A 24,360-nucleotide genomic window follows, 5' to 3' on the forward strand; every position below is an offset into this window, starting at 1 on the left:
GATACACTATGAGTGAGTATCTCAGACTGCTCATTTATGGGCCTCAGTTACATTGCATCTGCTGAAGTCCGAATGCCCAATGATCTATACCACTCTGAAGTGCTGACATTTCTTTCCCCAACAAAGTTTCCTAACTGTTCATGGGGAAACATTGCCAGATAAACAATTTGCCTTCCACCTGACAAAGGTATCTCGTGTTTCCTGCTTGCCTTATTTGCACTGGGACAAGGTCTCCTAAGTGCATCGTGGGTATGTTAAAATACAGTGACTGAATTGAGTTCAGCAGACAGGATGGGCACATGACTACTGTGATGGTACACATGTGACCCCATGATGGGCCACCACAAACAGTACTCAGCAGACAGAAATCATTAGCACATGTATAATGTCACAGAAATTTTAACCATGGATGTGTTTGTATTTCGTCATATGGTCACTGAATTGTTAATTGCTGCGAACTGATTTAATAACTTTACTAATAATATGAAGCTGTACATTTCATAGTCTTGATTATGATCAAAATGAGATATGAGTGCCAGGTTTTGATAAATATTTAGGGACATTTTCTTAAGACAAGTCATTCAGATCTTTATGATTGACTGAATTAAAAAAAAAGGAATTTGAAAACATTTAAAGGTTAAATTGTGATTAATTGTATAACTATACATTTTTAAGGGGAATAGCAGGCTCCTTTATAATTTTTTTTTTCCTTTTGTTTAAAAGAGTTTGTTTGGAAACAGTGAAGCTTGCAAAACGTTCTATGAATTGAAATGGTAACTCTTCGAACAGGAATTGTCACAGAAGTTACATAGTCTCAACAGCATGGAAAAGTTGCTCATCAGTGCTCAGCTGGGTCCTAATTAAGTAACCGACTCAAACATATCAGGTCAGTCTGCAGTTAAATAAGCAGGAATTTATGCTTTGCTGCCTGAGGATCTTAGAAGAAATGAGTTAATAAATTGTTACATTTTTCTCCAGAGTCAAATAAAGTTGAAAAATAATAACAAGGCTAAGAAAAATTCTGTTGTAGCTGACACATGTTGTTGCCATTCTTGCTTTAAAAATATGATTAAGGAGTAGGGTCTGCTTATTCTTGCTGCCAGGATCTCTCACTTACATCTGTCTAGATCTATTGATTTCACTGAGTAAACCAATGTATTTTACTGCCACCATAGATGGTAAAAGATATAAATGTCTGAGTTTTGAACTTGAATTTTTTAAGGATGTCTGCTTAAATGTATTAGTCTCTGGAATACTAGGAAATAAAGAGAGACTCTAGCCATGTTTTCCTGTTGCATTTTCTCAGAAACCGATTTGCAACTACCAATAGATATTTACACAAGAAAAATACCGATAGATATTTATATAAGGAAAAAGGGTAACTTCTGCAGAAAACTTTCTTGCATACCTCTGCAATAAAGAAACGCTTCAAATATTTAAAGAATTAATGCTTAACTGAGAAATTGAAAATACACTGCTGCTATTTACCAAGTGGCAGCTGGACTACTCAAATATGACCATAACAGTAATAAATAATCATGTGTTTAGTGCTCTATATGCTCAAATCTCTATACAAATATTCATTACAATGTTTCCAAAACAGTGGACAAGGAATAATCCCTCAGACTTACCCACATTTAATCTGCCTGTGACTTCCCCATTTGAATTGCGAGCATTCACAGTCACATTGTGAGTAGACTGGAGCAGCAGTGATGAGTCCTGAAGTATGGAGAAAAAAAAAAAGTATGTTAGGCAGGACAATTAGAATTATGAACATTTTTCAAAATTTAGTCTATTGTTGGTATCAATTCAGTCACCAAAAGATCTTTGCAGCTACAAAACTATCCACAGATGTCATCAAATAATGTGGGCAGATGATTCTGATTACTACACCAGATTTATCATAAGAAAAATAATTATAGGGAATACTTCAGGTGAACAAAATCAGTGTCACTGGACCAATGAACATGGATGCTAACATTTTATCTTTTGGAAAAAATGCTTTAGTACTAGATTTACTACCTTCCAATACATAACTGAGACTCCTAGAAGAGAGTCATTTAATTGAGTGTGAGCACTCCACTTTGAGAATTCGTACTGTTGTATTAACTTGGTGAGAAACATGCATGTGCATTCTGCTTCCCCAATGGTCCTCGCAGTCTGTGGCTTAGTTTTGGCACTTGGCACTGACTCTCCTGGCAAGGAAGCTGCAACAGTGAGTGATGGAGAAAGTGGCAGGCTGATAGATCAATGCTGACTTTAACAGATGACAATACAAATAAGTATGTTAGTCTAAATCAAATTGTCTCCCAGCCTGCTGCTCTGAAGGATGACAGAAAGATGTGTATCAGTGGAATGAACAAGCAGCACCTGCTTGTCCACATCCCTGAATCATGACTTGAGCTGGGATACTTGCTGAGCAATCAGAGCCTCATGCCTACCCACCATTCTGTGCTACTTCAGGGCATGCCAAGCAGGTGTAATTGGTATCTTTGTTCATCCCAATCACACCTCACCACAATCCAGACTAGCTACAACAGGCAATTCAAAATTTCATGTTATTTTTAGACTGCAGCCTGCATGGAATTACTTCACCAACACCAAAACATCCCATTGTGTTAACTCATGGCTTCTTGTTGGGCTTGTTGACCAAGCATGCTCCCCAGTGATGCATCATTTCCATTACTTATTTCTAGACCTGCACTGAACTCTCTACTTTAGGTCTATTGGACCCTCCACAAGCTACTCCTTGTCTTGAAAGGAAGATGTGTTGATAGACCCAGCTGTTCACTGTGCCCCATCAGACTACCTATACAGACAGTAATGAATCTGGTAATGAATGGCAAGAGACCTGGAAGGGGGCATTTGGAAGTGTCCTAAAAATTTGTGAGGAAGGCAGAGTGGTTTCTTCTAATGTTTTTACTTAGCTTACCACCTGAATTGTCTTTAAACGTGGCTGATTTTCAGGGGTATCATAGTGGCCACTGTCTTTACTTGACATTAAGTATCAGAAAATTATCTGGGGACACAAAATCTTACCATGCTCATTTGCATCAGCAAACTGTAAATACACTGGCAGACTTAAAAAAAAGGGGAGGAACTTTTTTGCAGTACAAGTGCTTTCATACTAAAGCATACTTTGTGTCTAAAGGACAAGAACTTAATAAGTGATAAGAAGTGCCTAAGCAGATCTCAGTTGCCAAAGTATCAGGGAATACATGATATTAAGAGGGTATTAGCAAGCCGCCTGCTTGTGACCTCAGTGGAGATACTCATTCCTAGATAAATGAGTTTCCAACTACTGGAATATTGTTAAAAGATCAGTCTCTTTCACAGCTATGGCTTCTGGTACTTTTTCAGGACTCGACAGAGAATATGCAGTACCTTGAAGGACTAAACTCTGAAAATAACCCCAAGGCATATTCTCATCTCAATTTAATGCTTAGAGTATGAGATAACCTGGGAATTTTAAACACTTTTTACGTGATGAATTTTACTACAAATACTTATTTAGTAACAGAACCTCAAACCACTGCAACCTGATTAAAAAGTAGTAAAATACACAGAAGCAACACACAATTTGGAGTCAAACTTACACTGGTTTTTTTAAAGACAACAAATGGTACCTTACAAGCAGGTAGAGAGGCTATCTCAAATGAAGTAATTAAGTGAGCAAAATAAATGAATCTCGTTTTGTAAATTTTAACAGGAAAATATGAAAGCTCACAGAATTAACACAAATAATGAAAAGTCTTAGGAAAAAAGTAAGCCATGTATTAGAATGAACATTAATGGCAGTAAGTTAGTATGAACTGGTATAGGAAGGCCAACAAAGATTGGGGATTGGGTAAATATAGTACATTTAAGTAAATGTGCTAAATGCCCCCAATGTCCCAAATCTGGGCATCCTTATTACATTTGACTGCCATTGGTTGATTTAAAAAATAAGTTAGTAATTTGTGATATCAAATGAAAGCGTGAATAAACTGTACTCTAGACCTGCTGCTGCCACATACGTGGTTTAGACTAATTAAAATCTAGAAACATATTTTAAAATGCTTATCTTTTATCTTTCCATGAAAATGTATTAGCAAAGATGCAATGATCTTGCCCACAGCTCTGTGTTGGACTCATAATGAAGGCATAAACTTGCAATAGGCTCCAGAGAGACAATGCACGGCAAGTAGATTTTCTGCTACATATTTTCTTAGCACTTTGGAGACCTCATTAGGTGAGAAAATCTGTTAGAAGACTGCAAGGAGAAAACTATTAAGGCAAGGGAGAAAGCTGCTTTGATAGCTGGGAGAGGCCCAGTTCTCCAAGACAAACTTAGAAAAAGAAAGCATAACAAATAAGTAACATTATGAGAATAAACACATAAATGACAACTCAGGAGATCGAGCTACAGGCAATTAAGCCTTTAGAGAGTTCAAATATTTAAAAAAGCAAGGATACAAACAAAAAACCTCTGATGAATTGTCAGTAGGGAGAGAGAAGCAGTAGCCTGAAGGCTCTAATTAATGCATGCAACTAATGATCATGACGGGTCATTAGACAGCTAAGCTTATATTAGATGCTGCCACACCTCTTTTTCCTATATTGTACTAAATGCATTAAGAGCTGAAAAGAATATTAAGAGAGCACAAATGGTAGCTTAACACTGCATAATGATCATCGGGAGCAGAGGGAGTTCTTTAGTATTAGCTGTGCTGGTCTTAAAAAGTTACATGTCTTACTGGATAAACAACCTCAGGGGAAATACATCTAAGCACATAAATCGTTTTCCCATTGCCTGTGAGGCAGAAAAGAATACAGCATAAGAAACTAAATGAAAGTACAGATATAGTAATGGAATTTCACTGTCTTAATTAAGAGCTGTTCCCGAAACTGGAAATACTTGTTGCAGAAAGAAAAAGAAAAGCTTAATATAAGTAAAATATGTTGGCATTGCTTAAATTTTAGTAATCAAGCATGTTAACATCATTCTGATAAATTTACTTATATTTTCTCTTGCTACAGCAATAAAACACTAACTTTTTCCCTAGGTTCAGAAAAGTCTCACAGCTGGCTATTTCTTCTTGCTGATGATAATGTTTACAACTTTATTTTGTGAGACGTTAGACTATGGACAACAGTTCTGAAAAATATTTCTTTTATTGGCCAGAAGCAGATATCTCTCTATAAAAATTCACTGGAATAAGTTTCAGAGTTCCTCTGGATAATTAAAATTCAAATCAGATTCTCTCTTCCTTTTTCTAAACCCACTACTTCCATACCATTCCCATTACCAGGGACATTTTAAAGTTAATAATTTTGATAAATATTTTACCAAGTATGGTATTCCTTTTTTACCTCACTAATAGTAACAACAACAAACTTTTTTGTCTAGGTAAACTAGATTAAATGCTAAGTCCTTCCATTTAGACTTCTAGATATTATATACATAAATATATAAACATACCATATATTGCACTGTCCTTGAAATAACAAAACCAATATATTTTAGAGAAATCATAACTTTTCCATTGGGATCCTCTAATTTTAGAGATATTGAAACTATTCTGTAGTGCATTAATAAACAAAACAAGCAGTTTCCCAGGGAAGCCTATATTAAAAAATAATCTCAGTAAAAATAATGAAAAGCTTTCTATACACTCTTGAAGTTTTAGCATGAATTATATATGATAACATTTATAATTCCTGTTTGAGCTGCTTATCACATGCCTAAGAGATAAATGTTAATTCTGACAAAGCATCATAACACTGACCTTGTAAAGTGCACAGAAATATGTGTGTATACCGATATAGTAACACCCATATATCTTTATGGTTCCATGACAGATGCCCGGACTTTGCTTAAGTTCAATTTTTCAGAAGGGCATTGATTTTATTTAGCATTATTGGAAGATTACCCACTTACCACTCTCGAATGGATTTCTTTGGCATAAAGAGGGAATAAGAATTCAGATTCCCCTTCCAGTCGAAGGCCTTCCTTTGTAACACGCAGGTGTCCCATTCCAGTCTGAGGAGAAGATGTGAGAATGATGCACATTTTATTATTGTTGCTGTATTTATTTTGTGTTCTTTTCATGAATTGAACATTTTCAGAGCTGCCTGCCTTGAGTCTACTGATAAATATACAAATAGTAATGCATTTAAAATTTTGAGAATTCCTTATTTTTTCCAGGAGTAGTTTTCTGTAAGAAGTTGCAAGTTTCATAAAGTTATTAAACTTGGTGCTTGGTTGTTTTTTTTTTTTTTTTTGGGGGGGGAGAGTGGAGTGGAAATACAGTATTACAGGCATTAAATTAAAAAGAAGTGCATTTGTATTGGCTGTGCTGAAATCGCTTTTGTACTTGCCTTCTAAAAATATAATGAACAATAAACTCTTACATACGAGTACTCACATAAAACAGACCTTATATTAACATCTCAGGGTTCATACTATCAGTAATATAAGCCTACAGAACAGGCAAAGAAGGATTTTTATTTGCTTCCATTTTCAGCAATTACTTCTTTTAAATTAGGTTTTAATTAATTGGTTTAGTTTTTTTCTCCTCTAATTGTAGGTCAAGGCTCTATATCTCATCATTACCTTTTTTTCTATTACCTGCTTCTCAGTTTTTTTAATTTCCTCATCCTTTCTTCATCATTCCCTCCTGCTTTTAGCCCAATTATTCCTTCCAGCTGATATCTTCTTTCTTTCTTTTTACTTTCTTTCATCATTATCATAGAATTTATAGTTGAAAAATGAGTGAGGAATTACTTCAGTAAGTACATCTGAAGGCTTGCAGACTTCAGCTGCAAGGTATTTCACAGGTATTGAGCTAATTTGTAAAGGATTCACCCCTCCCCTGACATAAAGAGTGACAGAAAACTTGCAAAAAAACCCCCCCAAACCAAAAATACCAGTCTTCCAGCTTAGCCACGTGAAAATATTTCAGGACAACTGCTGCAAACTACAAGGAGGAGGTGGAAGGGCTAAATAAAAACCAATAAACCCAAAAAAATATTTCCACTCCAAATAGTTTTCAGGTTGTTCTCCATGTAAGCAGAAAAGATACGTAACAGGCCTCTGACTATACACCAATAAATTGTTCATCTAATGAATTATGCTTAGCGCTGATAAAAGTTATAACTGAAGAGATGGTAATTGCTTTCAAATATATGTTCTGACTAATCAGATTATATACGTATACATGTAATGCTATGTAACATATCAAACCAGCCTTCAATGGAAAATCATAGCTATTTTTTTAGCAGGCCTGAAAGGAGACAAGGAGAGAAACAAGTTTTGCCTAAATTCCATAAGGTAAGGAATATTCATTCACTCCACTGCAGAGTACAACTACGATTCTTCCTCAGCAAGATTTGCTTCAGGAAAGAGGCTTTTAGAACAGCTATTTATGGAATCAGGGTTTTTCAGTGCCAAATATTTTACTGTTTTGAAATATATAATGTACTGACTTTTCTCAGTGGAAACAGATACAGTTTCCAAATTCTAGATCATTGCAAAGCTTTTAAAAGTACCCAGTATATACTGAGACATCCCATAAGACAAAACTAAAATAATACCTATGATGAGCTTTTATAATGACAATTCCTAGCCAGCACTGACTGATTTAGAAATATGTCTTTCTAGTGAACACTATGGACAGCTTTTTCTAACCTGCAACACTCCAGTGTTATAAAGACACACAGGTTTTAAGACAAACACTTTTGAAAAGTATGATGTGAAATACCAGGGTATTCTAGAGAAATATCACCAAAAAGTATCTCGTCTTTTATTAACCAAATTCAGAGTTTGGTTATTTGCTCTGACCTCATGCCTTTTCCCATCAGGTGAAAGTAGGTTATATTAGCTATCAGGTTTAAACAGAGTTTGCATATTTTTATGGAATATAAAGAACTAAATAAGCAGTATATTATAGAATAAGTACAAAAGATGACATCGACAAATTTGAAATTTAAGAAGGCAGAGCAAGAAGTAGCAATTAATTCTTGCTCTGAAGCAGACTGGAGAAAATTAACAAACTCCTGAGTGGAAATCTCTGTCCTGCCTTTGGCAGGAAGAAATTTTTAGTACAGACAAAAAAAAAAAAAAAAAAAAAAAAAAATTTCCCAGCAATGATTATTGTGAAAATGCTATATAGACAAAGAAATGGCTTTGACATAAAGAATAATATGTCATATGACAAAACTTAGCACTTTTAACTTATCTAAAAGTTCTTATTTTTTCAGTAAATCCAGTCATATCACTCAGGATTACTTTGTGTAAGTATGTCCTCCAGTATGCCCTATTTTTTTCATCAGATATTTAATTTAAGCATTGACACAAAGCTCACATTCTCACATATTTGCCTAACTGCCTCATTACCCACTCTCATTGACCACTTGGGAAGTGCAAACCCAGAGAAATTTAGATTTGGGTTATGTGCATAAATGACTATCTGTGAGGACTAACACAAACTTTGTAAAATGCATGCAAACAATAAAAATGTGGATTTCATATAAGGATTCTCACTTCTATTACCTTTGTGACTGTAAACAATTATTATGTTCTTAGTACCACAATATTTGAGCATCTTAAGATTGTAAAAGTACTGAGTTATGCAGTATTGTGAGATAGTGGAATTCTATTAAGCCCCTTTTATAACTGGCAAATGGAATATAGAATATACATGGAATATAAAAGAGAGAGATTTAGAATAAACAACTACTCTAATGCACTGAGATCCAATGCTAAGTTCCATCAAAAGGCAGAGCATAATACACATAATGTTCTCTCAAAAACCACTCGACTCCTTACGTTACCAATTACTATTTACTGAGTATTGCAACTTCCTCAGTGATGAACAAACTTGATGCTTTCTGTTTCAGGGATTTGATTCTGTTCCTATTCAAATAATTGAATAAAAATATTTCTATTGACTTGAGGAAAGGGACCAAGTATCAGTTAGGTGTGGGCTTTGATGCAGTTATACAACAAACTATTGCTTAAGGTGGGGGTAAAAAGAGTGCTTCATTAAACACAGGAGATGTATGGCAGGTCTGGATTCTGGTTATTCTGATGCTGGTGATTGCCACTGCTTGCATTTGCTGGCCCTGAGCTGTAACACATTGTTGCACATACAGATATAGCTGAGACTCACATTTTGTAATTACTCAAAGCCCTCAGCGAGGCAGGGATGCAGCTGTACAGAAGGCAAGGATGAAATGGCATCTCTGTAGACAGCAATCAGGTTTTATTGCTGAAAGGAGTTGACTAGCATGGAAACTGCTGGCAGCTGCCAAACCCTTATGCACCAAAGACACAGCTTAGCTTTAGGGCTCACAAAGGTGTGACCAGTTTTCATTTCAGAACTGCTTGACTGATTCTAACTGGAGCAACAGGATGTCTTCAACTGCAGAAGCATTTTTTCATCATTTGAGAACTCCCCCAAGCAGGTAAGTGCTTGAAGAAACAGAGACAAGGCCTTCTACAAAAAAATTCCATCTCTGAATCCTCATAAAAGCTCATCAAAAGACTCCTTGATTGAGATGTCCTAGTCTAAAAGACATTTGACATCTAGCTTCTCAGTGAATTATCTACACAGGGATACTCCAAACCAGCTGAAATGAGTAGCCACCACTGCAGAATCCTAGGTAAGATGCACTGTGTTGTGGAGTATCTGGATGGGAGGACCATATTGGATGTATTATCATTCTCTTGGACTCTAAACACAGATTCTAGATGACTAGGAGTGGAAAACAAGCAGAAGTAGCTCTAGGGCTCTTGCACTCACAGCGACTTGCTTTCAGGTAGCTGAGCCTCATGCTGCCTACAGCATATGGAACCAAAGGAGCATCAGGTGATTTATTTGGGATTTATCTTCCAATAATATGACAATGCAGGACTGATTCTGTAGGCATGTGGCCCTTAGAAACGAGCATGAGGCATGGGGAACATTCATTCAGTTTATAATGAGTATGTCTAGTCACCTAAATTCAATCAATAACTATAGCTTGTACTTTCCTACCAACATTGAAACTGATACACACGTGGGCTCACTGTATTTGGTCAACCACTCGTCATATCACATATCATACCATATCACATCACATCATCACTGTTTCTGCACCTTCTCAGCATTAGACTCAAATGCAGTCCTCAGACTTCTCTGAATAAGAGAAATTGAACTTCTGGTCTGTGTATCAGCTAACAGCAGCATGGGATACATATTTTCTCCTTTTGGGGAGAGACCAAATACTGGAAAGACAGGCCGACCCATATATTGGCATGGTTACACCAAAAAAATTCTCAAAGTTGATTCAAATGTTAGTTTTAACACATATTCAATTCAAATCAAGTAGCTTTTGGCTCAGGAGTCAAAAGCATGTTTGACTTGCAGTATCTGCACCCTGAATATTCAACTTCTCCATATATTAAAAGTCTACACACGCTGTAGTGGCTGAATGAAACTGCTAATGACATTAACTTCAGAACAGAGAGGATGCAGCATTTCCATCCAGTTAAATCCTTTTCTTTCTTGTAGGATCCTTACATCCTCCTTCTAGGCCAGTTCAGTGAAAGACCTTGGCAAGTTCAGGCCAAGACATTGCTTGTTGTGCCCCAAAGCTAGCTCAATTAATGGCTTTGTAGATCCAGCTTGCACTGCAGTACTTCTTGTAGCAATTACTTATTTAGAGAACTTGCTTTGCAAACAAGAGTGTACTGTTTCATTGAGATAATGGGACTGTGGGTAGAGATTGTTAAAGAGCAATCAGCAAAACAGGATTGGTAATGAATCTGATGAAACTCTCTGTTTGACTTACAATATCAATTTTGGAGCTAAGTACGTGCTTGGTATAATAACATTACCGATGCCTCATCTCATTTTCAGTTGCGAGGACTCTATTTGCTGGGCTCAGACAGAGGTTATCTGACTCATCTGCTTAGATGACAGTGGAGTAATTTCACTGAAAGACATTTGTCAAATCAGAGCCCTTGGCAACAGCAAGCACTCCTAGTATAGAAGTTAAGTCTCACCTGGCTTAGGGCTAGATACAAACTAAAACACCATTTGCTGACAAGACTAAAAAGTGGGTAGGTAATATTTCATGATTTAGAAAAGCAGATGGCCACTTTGAATTCAACAGATTTTTAAGAAAACAGCTATGAATTATGCAAATTATCAAACCACTGATGTTTGCCTATTTTTATAACATTTCTTTCATAAAATAGGATTCATATTTAAGATGCATACTTTCAAGATATTTTCAGACCCTCTTTTATCTTTGTCCTGATATACAGAATAACAAACTTCCTTACTTAAAGTATTAATTAAAACAGGTGTTACTCAGAGGAAAAAATATATTCTTAAAACAGATTCAGTTCTAGCTTCATTTCCTTGTTCAGCAAGGACCAAATTCTGTCTTTGGTTCTGTATCAAATAATTTAATAAATAATAAATAATTTAATAACAAATAAATAAATAAATAAAATAATTTAATTAAATAATTTAAATATCTGCACAGATATTTAAAAACATCATTACATCTGGCATTACATCTTCTGTGTTAGAAAAAGACTGCTACTCCCACTGCTACATGTATTTATTCAGGAATTAAGTTTTTATAAGTTGGGTAAATAATTTTATTATATTAACATTTGTAATTATGCAACTTAGCTAAAAAAATTGAATTAAATAGTTTCCTTTGATTTGTAAAGGTTGTCAAAAGGATTTTCTTAAATCCAGTTCTTAAACTTGCATGTACACTCTAATCTCAGAGTTTTTGTAACTCTTGATCAGTATCATAAATTATTCCAACAGTACACTTTAAACAAGTGTTCCTCCACACCATTTAACATACATGATTTGATTCATAATATATTTCAGATTAACCAAATGCTTTAAGAAAATACATTAAATTTATATGAAAATACGTATCACTACTGAAAAATCTTACTTTCTTTGGCAACAGCTTCTGCAGTATCTCAGTATCTTTCTATTCAACTATTACTCTTTGGAGAAGATATTTAAATATTCACTGTCTGATAGAGACAATGGGAATGACTGTAGCCTGATTGGAGGCAAGTTGTATTTAGCTTAATACAAAAGTAGCAAAATACAGCTGTTGAGGATTATTCAGAATAGAAACTATGGAATGTTCATGTTCTGACATGAAAATTTGGATGAGAATTTCTGAAAAATTAAATAATTTATTTCATTTGAGTGTTAAGGTAATGCAACCTTCTCAAAATGGCAACTAACTATGGAGCATCCACTGTTAATCAAAAATGCATGGAAAGGCTGTACAAGTCCACTAATGTATGTCTTTAGTGAAGAAGAACTCCTGCTGTAAGTGTTCTTTACTGTACATTTTCATCGTTGTCTGGTCTAGTTTTAGGTGTTCCAAATGATTGAGCATCTCCAATTTAATAAGACATACTATTACACAGTCTACTAAGTCTCGCTGTCAGAAAGTGTTACCTGATTTTCAGTTAAAATTTTGCTTTCTCAATTCATCACATTCCTAGTTTCATATTTTTATATTTCCTTAAGTAATTCCCTCCATCTTCAGTGCCTGAATTTATCAAGTGCTTAAGTAGCTGTTTACACAAGTATTTTATTGCAAAATCAGGTTTTTTTATTTCAAAATACATGTAGCATTTATAGATTTAGACCAGTATAATTATCAGCCAACTAATATGTATATATAGTAAGATTATCTATAGTTTGCTTTTCAACATGTCTTATTAAATGAACTACCAACAAATTACTATTGCCGTACAGAAAACTTCAAAAAATAATTTAAAAAGAATTTTTATTACTTTGTCAATATTGATTTTTAATGAGAACCCTAAAAGTTTAGAAAGGTGTTATGTCTGTGATAAAAGTTTCTGGGAACAGCTACACAGGTAGAGTACTCACTAATTAAGCCAAATGTCAGTATTTGGAAAACCCTGTATGTTTTTTGTATAACTGTGGCAGTCGCCCTATTTATTCCAGTGCCAGAAATTTATGTGCATAACAGAGAAACTAAAAGCCCACAATCTACCTTAAATGCACAGAAACCCTCCCAGTTCTCATTGCCTTTGTCTCATGTCCAGATGGAGTGCAGGCTAAATATTTGTCCTGTTCTTAGGAATAACCGTGCTTAGGATATGCATTGTTGGACTGGACATTGTGCGCTTGGCCCTCCACAGAGCAAGTTACTCCCTGTGACTCAGGGGTTATTCTAAGGCTTAGTATTAGGACTTGACTTTCTTCTTGTTAGACTCAAACCCAAGTAAGGTTTGATATGGATGGCAGGAGAACTTGACGGATGGCAGGAGAACTTGAGATTGAGTGCAGATTTGAATTATGCTTGACTAACAGTGCATCTAAAACTATGAAGACCTGTCTACTCCTCTTACACTGTGCTTAAAATTTTTGTCAGAGGAAACTCCACACTGAAGAAAGGCAACTAGTTATTCTAGTGAACACTGTAGTTGCATTACTATCTGTCCATATCAATATGAAATACAGTGCCATTTCCTTTCTTATTCCAGGAGACCATGATAGCTGGGGCATCCACTAAAATCCATGGAAAACATGGGTTTCTCCATCAGAGGCTAAAAAAAGTTAGAAATAATCTTTGGCACACAACTCTTCCTGGTGTTATGATAATGTAGCAGAACCTAAACAACATAATAACTGAATTAATGAAGGGTTTCTGAAGAAGATTTGCTAGAGCATCAGGAATGGTAATCATCTGATCAGGCACATCTTTCACACCTGAGTTTTAGAGCACTAGCATGACAATCCTGGACTAGGGCTAGCATGACCTCCAGCCTGAGCCTTGGAAGGATTGAATGGGTACCCCCAAACTGGTATAACCTGCTAATTTAGTGTGCAAGCATTCTGTCACCTCTTCCAAGTCGTTGATAAAGTTTTTGAAAAGGACAAGACAACTGCAATGCTTACTACTGCCCTCCATGCAGACCACAACACATTAGCATCTACCTTCCAAGCCCGACTACCCAGGCAGTTCATTTTTTTTATACTTACTCATTTGTCCACTCCTCATGGCTGTAATGTTCCAACTAGGGTACAGGAATATTTTGAGAGGGAGTCAAAAGCCTTGCTAAAGTCAAGGCAAATGCTATTTTGTGTCCTCCCAACATCTGTAATTCCAGACATTTTATCATAAAATGGCAATCAGATTGGTCAGGCATCATTCACCCTTGGTAAACCCATGGCCTCTTTTATTAAACGCAAGTGCAATACTTACATTCCCCCAGTCAGCGAGGATCTGCCCAGACTCCAAAACTGTTCAAACATTGCAGAGGGTGGCTTTGCAAGAGAATCAGTTCTCTCTGCACCAATGGATGCAGACCATCTTGTTGCCATTTGCCCTTTGTAATTCTTAACTGAAGCTGAGCTTTGGCACTCCTGACACAGAAAGCCTGACACATTTCCTGGCCCAGACAACGTTTCCAAATTTCTTCTTTGTAGCCTGTGTCCACTTCCAACTCTTCTATACTGCTTTTTGCATTGAAGCTCCATCACAAGTAACCTGCCTAGCTAAGCCAGGATATTTAACTTCCTGAGTATCAGGACTGATCATTCCTACATTTGGAGGATACAGTCCTTAAACTTGATCAAGCTTTTTGGGGTAACTTTACTTTTCAGATCTGGCTTCCATGGGATCCTTTGAGTAGCAGATCCAGCTGTGTGCCACCTTTAATTGTCCTATCCAGAAGTTATTGCTGACACCCTCTAGAAATCTTCATTGCTTCTATCCTGCCACGCATGTCTTTCAGCAGATACCAGAGACATTGAAGTTCCCCTCTTTCAGACCTACTGGATCCTTCAGAATTGTCCACAGGACATCTAAAATCCTTGCAGCCCTAAAACCCTTAAGATTCTTAGTTTCTAAACTCTTAAAATTAGCAGTCCCCTTTAGTGCTCAGAAAGCCTCATTATGTTAAAAACAGAATCTGAAATTTCCATTATATGCAAAAGGTGATATGTCATCCAGGGGGAAAAAACCAACCTTTTTTCAAACTGATTTTCGTGCAAAAATAATGCTAGTTTTTAAATTACTCTATTTCACCTTATCCACCAAGCTCAAGGCATAATTATTTGAATGTCTTCTCTGAAACAGCTGAATATAATGAATTCACAGGTTTCTTCTCTCATCCCCACAAAAAAACTTGAGACCCTGTCCCTCTGAAGTCCAAGAGAGAAAAGGAAAAAATGAATGAGACACATCTGATACCTGTGAATTAATGTGCACAATTTGGAGATGCTCGTATGTTTTTTAATTGGGGCAGCATGAGAACAGGAATATATTCTCTGTTCAGGTTGTTCTCTTTTAGTCTAGCTTTTATGAAATGAAATGAAATGAAACAATGAAATTCTGTTCAATTTAGCCATCTACATTTAATGCTGAAAGCCTCTCAAACAATAGAGCTTAGAAAAGTTTCTGTCTTTCATCATTCCAAATTCTCACAAGGAGGTCAAAATCTATTCATCCTGCAGTATATCTATGTCTGGTTCATGTTCTCCTTTATCAGCTTAGCTTCTTTGCTGGTATTTATCACACTGTCTGGTTTTATGGGGGTTAAGGCAGGACATCTGTGCATGGATTAATTCAATGCCAGAGCTTCTTCAAGCTCTGTTCATAATTTCATTATTATTTTAATCTGGATCTCTGAATAGACATAGCATGTGATTTTTGTATACTGCAAGTTATTACTTAATGAAAGAGTCAGGGATGCTTTATAGAAAAAGAGAACACTTTTTATACAACAAAACAAACTTTGATGTCTAAATAACAAGTTTGTCAGCTCTGAGTGGGCTTATGAACGGACTGTGCTATAGAACCATGTCGATCAACCACTAAAGCACCAACGCCCCTATTACTGAAAAACTGTTTTCCTAATAAAATTACATACTGCAGTCATGGTATGTTTAAAGTTTTCTTTGAGCATAAACTCTCTTCAGGACTCTACTATAAAAAAAAAGTATTTAAAAATGTTTGTTGTGTTTTTTCTAAATATGTTTATCAACCTTAGTGAGGATACAACTTGTTTTTTATATTATTTTACAGAGAAAAAAGCTGTTAATATCTTATTAGCTATCAATATTTCAATATTGTTAAGAGTGATATTGTTAAGAGTGATCTTAATGTATTTTTTTAAAACTAGGACCAAATGTTTTTAAAGTATTAGCTAAAAAGACAATATTTACTGTGACTATTAAGCATAATAAGTCCTATAATCTCTACACAATAGACCTAAAACATAATTAATAAATATAAGTGTTATCACAGTTGACAGATTAATATTTGCCAAATAACTGATGATTGCATAGGATAATATTTCACAATTACTTTTAAACTCTTCCCAATCATGGGAATGCTTAATAAGTGTGATATACATAAATCAACTCATTTCCTAAACAGCAAATATTTGTCAAGCTTGGAACTCAAGAATCATAAAAATCTAATTCTGACTCTATATTGATACCTCGCTTTTCAAACAGTAACAAAAAACTTGGAGCCATAAATGCTTAGTTGCATCAGGAAAAGGGTTTTATGGTAGTATTGGCAATTTCTGTGACTGTTACACAAATTCTTCACAGTTGGTGTTTTCTTAGACACAGGAAAGGACTGTGACGTTTCCAATTATACTTGTAGACTTTGAACATGCAGTAAACATCTTTTTTACACTCAGTGGCTATCAGTGCTTCTCTTGTGATTCTCTGGGTGGTATTTCTGGTTATCCTCAGAGTTACTTCTTGTCTCGAGAGATGTAGTCTATTAAAACCATACCCAGTAAAAAACGTTCTCCATTCTTAACAACGTCACATGTACTTTTGTGAGGATTGTGACATACATGTGCACTTTGCACAAGTGTATTTACAGTTGATATTTAGCTGAATTGCAGTATTTCCCTAAAATTATCCCAAATTAATGAAGGCATTACGGTTAAATCACTACCCAGTTAGGTGTGTCAGGCATACAGATCTTTAACACAGAATTAGGAAATTCCTTGTAATCAAGGCATTCATAGCCCACTCTGTGAAAGAATGTAAACCTGCTTTGCTACAGCTGTTACTCCACTGCTCTTGTTGCAAAAGCAGAAGGACACTGTCCCTCAGCAGATCACGGCATTTGGTGCCTTCCTCACAGGCAACTATGAGGAGATTGGCATTCCTAGAAGTAGACTCTCTAATGCTATTTTTTTTAAGTCCTCACTGGTATCAGAAGAGAAATGCCCAGGCTCATACGTAGAAATCAAACCAACATAAAGTAATTTTTAAAACTCCTTAAAAATAGAACCCTGAGCCACACAGAAACAATTACAAGTTTCTCATGTTCTCTGTGATTTATGACATGCAGGCACTGAAAGCACATCTTCCGTGTGAGCTGCATAAGAGAAAAATTATGTGATCTAAGATGTTCAGCACTGTAATCTGTATGACAGTAACAGTACTGTAAAGAATTTATGTGGTGGAAAACCCTTCATGGGAATTCAAGCACTAAAAACTGTATTAGTAAGTAGGACTTAAAGTTAACATACTTTCGTTTTAGCAAGTATAGAAATATTTATAATAAGATAAAGTGGTCTTCACTTAGTGACAGAGGTTTAACAACAAAGACTTTCTTCAGTAGCCAGGGCAGAGCTGTAAAAATTTATTATTATTGTTTTTCTTGTAACAAGTCTATTCAAATCATTTGTGTATCACAACTGCATGTTAGGAGCAAATTAGCTTATCTTAGATATTCACTGATACATTTTATTGCATTCTGACTAAAATCATATCTTGCAGACTTCTGAAACTTACCCTTTAATCTACTACATGCAAAATTACATTATAAATATTAAAATATATATGACAGTGGAAACTTATTAAATTTATTTCTGAATGATATAGCTGCTTAGCCTCAAGCATGAAGTAGTGATAATTACCTCCGAGCTGTAATTAATTGGGCAAATAAATTGTTAAATTTTAGATGCTGATAAATAGGAGAAGGAAGCTAAAAAACCACAGCAACGGTCAGCAATATTTTAACTAAGGAATTCTGTACGAGATAAAATTACAGCAAACACATTTAAAAAATATCAGCCAAACAGAGACTATGAGACAACAGTAAAATACATTCTCATAGAATGGTTAGAATTCACTGCAATGTAAAGCATCAACAACCTCAGTCTTCCAAAAATTATTGCCAATATAGAAATTACATACGAGGAAGTATGTTCAAAGATAGATTTTTCTAACATACTTTCAACCAAAGTACAAATCACAATTGAGAAGAAAGAAAATAGAACCATCCATTACCTACAGAGAAGCTGGTGTACGTACAAAATAAGTGAAGTGGTGAGGCAGGAAAGAGAAGACAAGAATGTAAATTAAAGAGGACACTTACTGGGGAAAACCACATCACTTTAAGAATCCAAATTGTCAAAGAAAAATTCACAACTAGGATGATAAGCAGAAGGAGAACAAACAGGTAGAGGCAACGCTTTCTCCAGCCATAAATTCCAATTTTGTAGATATATTCATTCTTCGGCCTCTCTAGGCTTGTGCCTGGTGTTGTTGTCGTGTATTGTTCACGTACCATCTGCTATGTAAAGGAAAAAAGAAAGGGAACTGCTTAGTTGCTTAATTTAAGTGACAATATTTATACAAAACTCCAAAGAAAAGATGAAGATATATTTGTAATAGCTAGAAACCAGAAACTCTTATGAAGTTTTACCTGGAAAACATTTTCATCATGCCCTGTTCAACTTACATCTTAGTTTTTGATACATGCAACGTGATGTTTTAATATATGAACTGCATTAACTGCTGTTTTCAGGAGGCTTAAATTTATTTTATCCTATAAAGAATGGCAACACTTTCCTCCTATTTGTCATAATATTCTAATTCTCCCATCATAAAATATTTCATGGGATCATATAATAATCTACAGCTCACAACTGCGTATCAGTTGGAAAAAAAAAAAAAATATATATATATTTTCCAATATATTTTAGGTTTCAGAATATGTATGTAAAGAAAAGATATTATTCTTTATGATGTACAGGAAATAATGATTTCTCAATTCATCTCAGATATTCATATTTAAAGATATATCAGCATTAAAAACATTGCCTACTGGGTTTAAACAACTTCACTTTATACTATAGTTCTTAAAGAAGCATTGTTTGAATTTAAAGGAATCTTACAAGGTTGCACTTCCTTAAAACATGAGAATATTCACTAACTTCCACTTTCACAGCACAGTGATCATCAACACTTCAAACCATTCATTAAAGCTTACAGTTTTGGCCAAAATAATAAAAACTCAGCAGCTGAAGCTACTTATCAAAAATAACAGTGGGCAAAATCTGCCTCATTTACACTGAGATAAAGCAAAAAAACCCCCAATCCAATCATGGATGTCAGAAACAAAAAAGGTATTTTAAGTTCAAGCCCTTCCATGAGCCAGGTATGTCCACAGGCATCTCACATCCAAAAAATGCTCCACTTTCCTAACAGTACGATGCTCCCAAATGAAAGTGCCTTCAGAAAGGTTTCACACAAGGTCTGCTCTCAATTCTCAATTTCCTCCTATCAGTGAGATCACCATGCTCCGCTCACACAGCTTTCAAAACATGATCAAGTGACATCCTTGCCTCTGTTCAAGTTTCCTGCAGAGCCATCCTGTGTCTGTAACACGCTTGTGGCTCTCACTTCTAACCCTCATCTTTAGAAAGATGCCATCTTTTGTTCCTGTGGCTTCCTAGCAAGACAGAGAATGAAATATAAGTTTACAGCTGAACAGAAGTCTATGCATTATCCCTTTGTATATGTGCAGTGGTCATCTTATTTCTGCACATCCACAAAAAAACTTAATTTGTTGTTTATTTATATTAAAAAATTAGACCAAATTATCAGCAGTTCATAAGATTAATTTTGCTACAAACATTATGGTATAATATTATATTTATTATTTTTTCTGCTATCAGTTTCAGTTGCTCATAGACTATGTATGTAAATCTTTTCATAGCTGAAAATAGTATAACAATTTATTCCTTAAGAATTATAGACTCTGAAATAACTTGCCTTAATATTAGTGCAAAACATTGTAGATTTACAAGATGTTATTAAATATTCACCACATGAACTATGTTTGTTTAAAAATATCAGATTATGCATTTCAGTTCAGTGAATTACTCAAGCACATCGTACTGGTTACAGAATACTGTTTATATATGAGTCAATACTAATTTTTTTTCTGTTTGCTACCTAATTCTTGTATAGTAAACCATATTACTGACACAGAAGTTGCCCCTTATCTGAAATCTCTGTTACTGTGCTCTGTCATGCCATTGGGACATTATACATACAATGGGTTCCGGAAGATGCTTAGACAAATCTTTACCCTGACTTCCACACAGATTTCTTCTCAACACATAACTTACAGAACAGGATGCAGTACCTCTTATCTGGTAACACCCAGAAATACACTTTGAGAAATAAGCTGTGTGGTTCTTGCCCATGTGTAGTGCAACTATGTCCTGGTTCTGGCCAAGACACGGTTAATATTTGCAGTAGCCAGGAGGGGCATGGCTAGGACTCCGAGGTTATCCTACACAGCCTCGTGTGGCCATGTGCAGGGGCTGGTGGGGGAGAAGGGATCCCTTCCAGTCCCGCTGGACATGGGTGAGTGGTCAGGTGTTGCCGGTTTCCGTGTGGTGAGCACTTGCACGTGAATTTGCTTGCAATCTCTTCTACGCCCCCTTCACAAGGCAGACTGCTTTGCCTGTTCCTTGTGCTGTTCCCTAGGTCTGCAAGGTAAATTTTGCAGTAGAAAGATCATTTGCCAAAGAGTTAATTAATTCTCCCATCTTCGAGTTCTTATGCAGCCTCATTACAGTGGTCTCTGAGGCTGGAATTCATCTCGCAATGTAAGATATGAACAATTTAGCCCTGAATATCTGAGCCAGTCAACCTGGACTCCCTTTATGGTTAATGGAGATAGGACTCCCTGCTGAGAATTATTTATCTGACTTAAGTTAGATGAGAATTTTAGCCATCCAATGAACTGCCTTAGATGTGTTTGACTTCTCTCCATCAAAAGAGAAAGAAAGAGAGCTTGGGATGACTTTCTTATATGTGTATGCCTGTATGTTTTAGACATTTCAACCAGAATGATTTCCAAAAGCATGTAAATTTAACAATAAGATAGGCTTTTTCTGATTCCTATTCTTCTCTGTTCCATTTATACCCTGTTGTAAAATGTTTATTGTGTGAGTTGAGGGTTTTATACATTATGTATTATGTACTGCTGTTTATGAGGTGAGGTCAAAATCCATTATGCATTTCAGCAAAAAGCCTTTAAGTTTTGTGATTGTTTTCAGCCCTTCAGAAATTCCATAGGGGACATCTCCCAGCACAGCATCATTCCCTGCATGAATTATTTTTTCCTGACAGAAAACAGTTCTGTTGTTCCTGAGCATTATTAATACTGCCAAAAATTGCTTTGGTCATAGTAAACAGGCAGTGCTGGCCTAGACAACTGAATGCTTTGAGAAGGATTAAGTTTTTCTCCCTAACATAATATTTCATGATTTTTAAGAGAATTAGTGTCCTAGTACCAAGTAATTACAGTGGAAATCCTTTCAGAACTGATACTGTTGGACTGTTTCTTTTGGGAGAATCAACTTTCCATATTACTGACTTATATGTTCGTGAGATGAAATCACACAGGAAAATAATCTTAGACCTCTCTGGAGAAGTCAGAGAGAAATCTTTTTATAAGTTTAGGATGCTTTAGAAAGAGGGTTGGAAAGGAAAACCTTGGATAGGCAGACCTCATAGTTCTGTTGTGAAGTCTGCCAAGAATCAAGGTAAATGGTTAGAAGAAAAACAACACATATTTAGTACTGTGATGAAAAATGTGATTTGTAAATGGAAAAACCATGAAACTGGTTGTATAGGAGCACACTAAACAGGCACCAAGAAGGAAGTGGTGACATAGACACTTGGATGTACACAAGTTAGTTGGAGAAGCAAGAAACGTGCAGAATGCACAATGACTGTGGTAAATGTTATCTTTGTAATATTTTACAACGAAGCAGCACACACTGACTAAGAAGTACTGGCAACCTACAGTGCAGATAAAATAGCAATTGAGCTTCAGAATGAAAATTCTTATATCTTTCAAATGGGCCATGAAAAAATCTTATTTGCATCAGGTCAGCAGTACCACAAAATAAATTACTACAAATAAACTATTTAATTGGAAGTGGAATTTCTTGGTGTTCCTATTCAAAGACCAACACAATCAGCACATTTCTTATGGATTTTTGTAGATTTGGCCATAATTCACGGGATTGAGCTCCATCATGATAGCTTGTTATTTAGAAGTATTTTCTAATTGTCATCATCTATTTTACTGGGATTCATTTAAATCCAATTAATTCCTGCCTCTTTGCTGATTTAAACCAGATACTGAATGCTAACCAGCTGCCAAAAGATTTTTCACAGATTTTAAGTGATAGATGAAACTTGTGAACAATCAGTAACACTGCAGATTTTTGACACTGTGAGATCTCCCATGTGTTGAGGCATTGTATGTGTTGCATGTAAGGCATGAAATTCATGCCTGTAGTAATACATATGAGCTGCCCATGAAAGAGCTGTATGTTCTTCACACTGTGTTACTATAGCTGCCCTCTAAAAATATATAGCCATGACAGAACATTTCTCTAGCTCTAGTCCACCTTTTTCCACACAAAACTTAGAAACTGGTCTCTGTCATTCGAGTGATTCTGAGGTCCAGAAGATTTTTATATTAATATTGATTAATGAAAGACACTGAAAGACTCTCTATCACTAATGTTAGTTTTGGACTGAGGTTGGTTTGGGCATCGAGTAAAAAAAGCTATTCTGACAGCTCTGAAATATTCATTTAAGACAGCCGTGTTTTTAAAAAGGAATTTGTAAACTTATCTGTTAGCCTGCTTAGGAAAGCAAGCCTGAGTAAAAGCTTGTTAATCATATTATTGGAATGACTTATCTGTAGGAAATACTAATATTTCAATTAAAATAAGTAATTTCAGTGTACTTCAACTGTAAAAATGTTTTCATTGTTTTTGTTCATAAATGGCCATTATTTTCACGTAAATAAAATTCCCCTTAATGCACAGTTCAGAACTGTGTTACTCAAGTACTTTGTCATGTTGTCATAAAGCAACTGATAATAACATACAATTGGAAAACATAATTTAAATATAGGACTGCTTAGTTGGTTAATACTAACAACCAGCTGTAATTCCATTAATAATTATGTAATTATTAGCATTTTATATTCTCAGCAGAGACCAAAAGCTTAGCACTCAATAAAACCCCTTCAAATCTGAGTTAAGAAGAGCTGGTGAGGTTTCATGATGAAATTTGAACCACTGGTGTTTGTACTATACATGTTCTTCTTCATGAACAGCCATTAGTGCATCTACTCTTCCCTCTTGTTCTGCTTTTGGCTAGGCAAGGTTAATTTTTTGCAGCAGATGGAAGGGAACATGGTTGAGGGGGTGTGTCCAGGACCCTGGTGTTTTTCTATACCCCAGCAGGTCATTGGCAGGGGTGGGGGAGAAGGGAGTCTGCCTTCTGAGGAAAAGGGCATTCCTTTCAGTGGAAGAAAACATGGTTGGGAAGAAGCAGTCGGTATTTGCTTACTCTTGCAGGTTTTTCGTGCAAATAATTTCTTTGTGCTATACCTTCTCTTATTAATATTGTTGCTGTTACTGTTCATTTTCTTATCTCATTGCTATTTCCAGCAAACTGTTCTTATCTCAACCCACAACCCTTACCTTTTGTGCTTCTAGTTGGAGGAGAGGGGGAGCAAGTGGCAGCATGGTTTTAGCTGGAGTATTGAATTGGAGAACAGCATTCCTAAACCACGACACCTCTTTACGTGAAATATATTCATTCACGTGCAAAATACTTCACAGTATGTGTGGGGATGAAAAGAGGTGATAGTGCTAAACGAAAACAGTACAGTGAAAAGCCCATTTTAACCTCTTAAACGAAATTCTTGTGCCATTGTATGCAAACTGTGAACTGAAATTAACCTGTCAGCTGAGGCAAGTGAGAACTATTTTTACGATCTGTATACGGTATCTTCATGGAATATTATACTCATTAATTTTCTTAATGTATGTTGCATTGGGCTAGATGGGTATTATTATATAATGTGAACATCAGAAGTACACCAACACTTCACACTCTAGTGCATTCAGGCACGCACGCTTTTGTCTTTGTAAAAACAGAAGCAGTCCACTGATTAACCAACAGGAAAGGGGTGCAGTTGGAGTATTTTCCTGAAAGATGA

The 24,360-nt window shown here is 35.8% G+C and overlaps 1 protein-coding gene across 5 annotated transcripts in view; it reads right to left on the reverse strand.

The window, feature by feature from the left end:
* Positions 1–24,360, reverse strand: part of SGCG (sarcoglycan gamma) — a 96,625-nt gene that overhangs the window by 40,553 nt on the left and 31,712 nt on the right. For 3 of the 5 annotated variants that reach the window (XM_017730773.1, XM_017730772.1, XM_017730771.1), the window contains 3 exons: positions 18,406–18,603; positions 5,921–6,022; positions 1,632–1,719 (listed from right to left, as the gene is read on the reverse strand). In XM_017730773.1, coding sequence (XP_017586262.1) covers positions 1,632–1,719; positions 5,921–6,022; positions 18,406–18,600 — 385 coding nt within the window. In that variant the 5' untranslated portion in view covers positions 18,601–18,603. The remainder of the gene's footprint in view (positions 1–1,631; positions 1,720–5,920; positions 6,023–18,405; positions 18,604–24,360) is intronic. The other 2 variants (XM_008630980.2, XM_017730774.1) reach the window with 1 other exon arrangement.

Source organism: Corvus brachyrhynchos, unplaced genomic scaffold (genome assembly GCF_000691975.1).
Source record: "Corvus brachyrhynchos isolate BGI_N302 unplaced genomic scaffold, ASM69197v1 scaffold363, whole genome shotgun sequence".
In the NCBI taxonomy this organism is placed as follows: Eukaryota; Metazoa; Chordata; class Aves; order Passeriformes; family Corvidae; genus Corvus; species Corvus brachyrhynchos.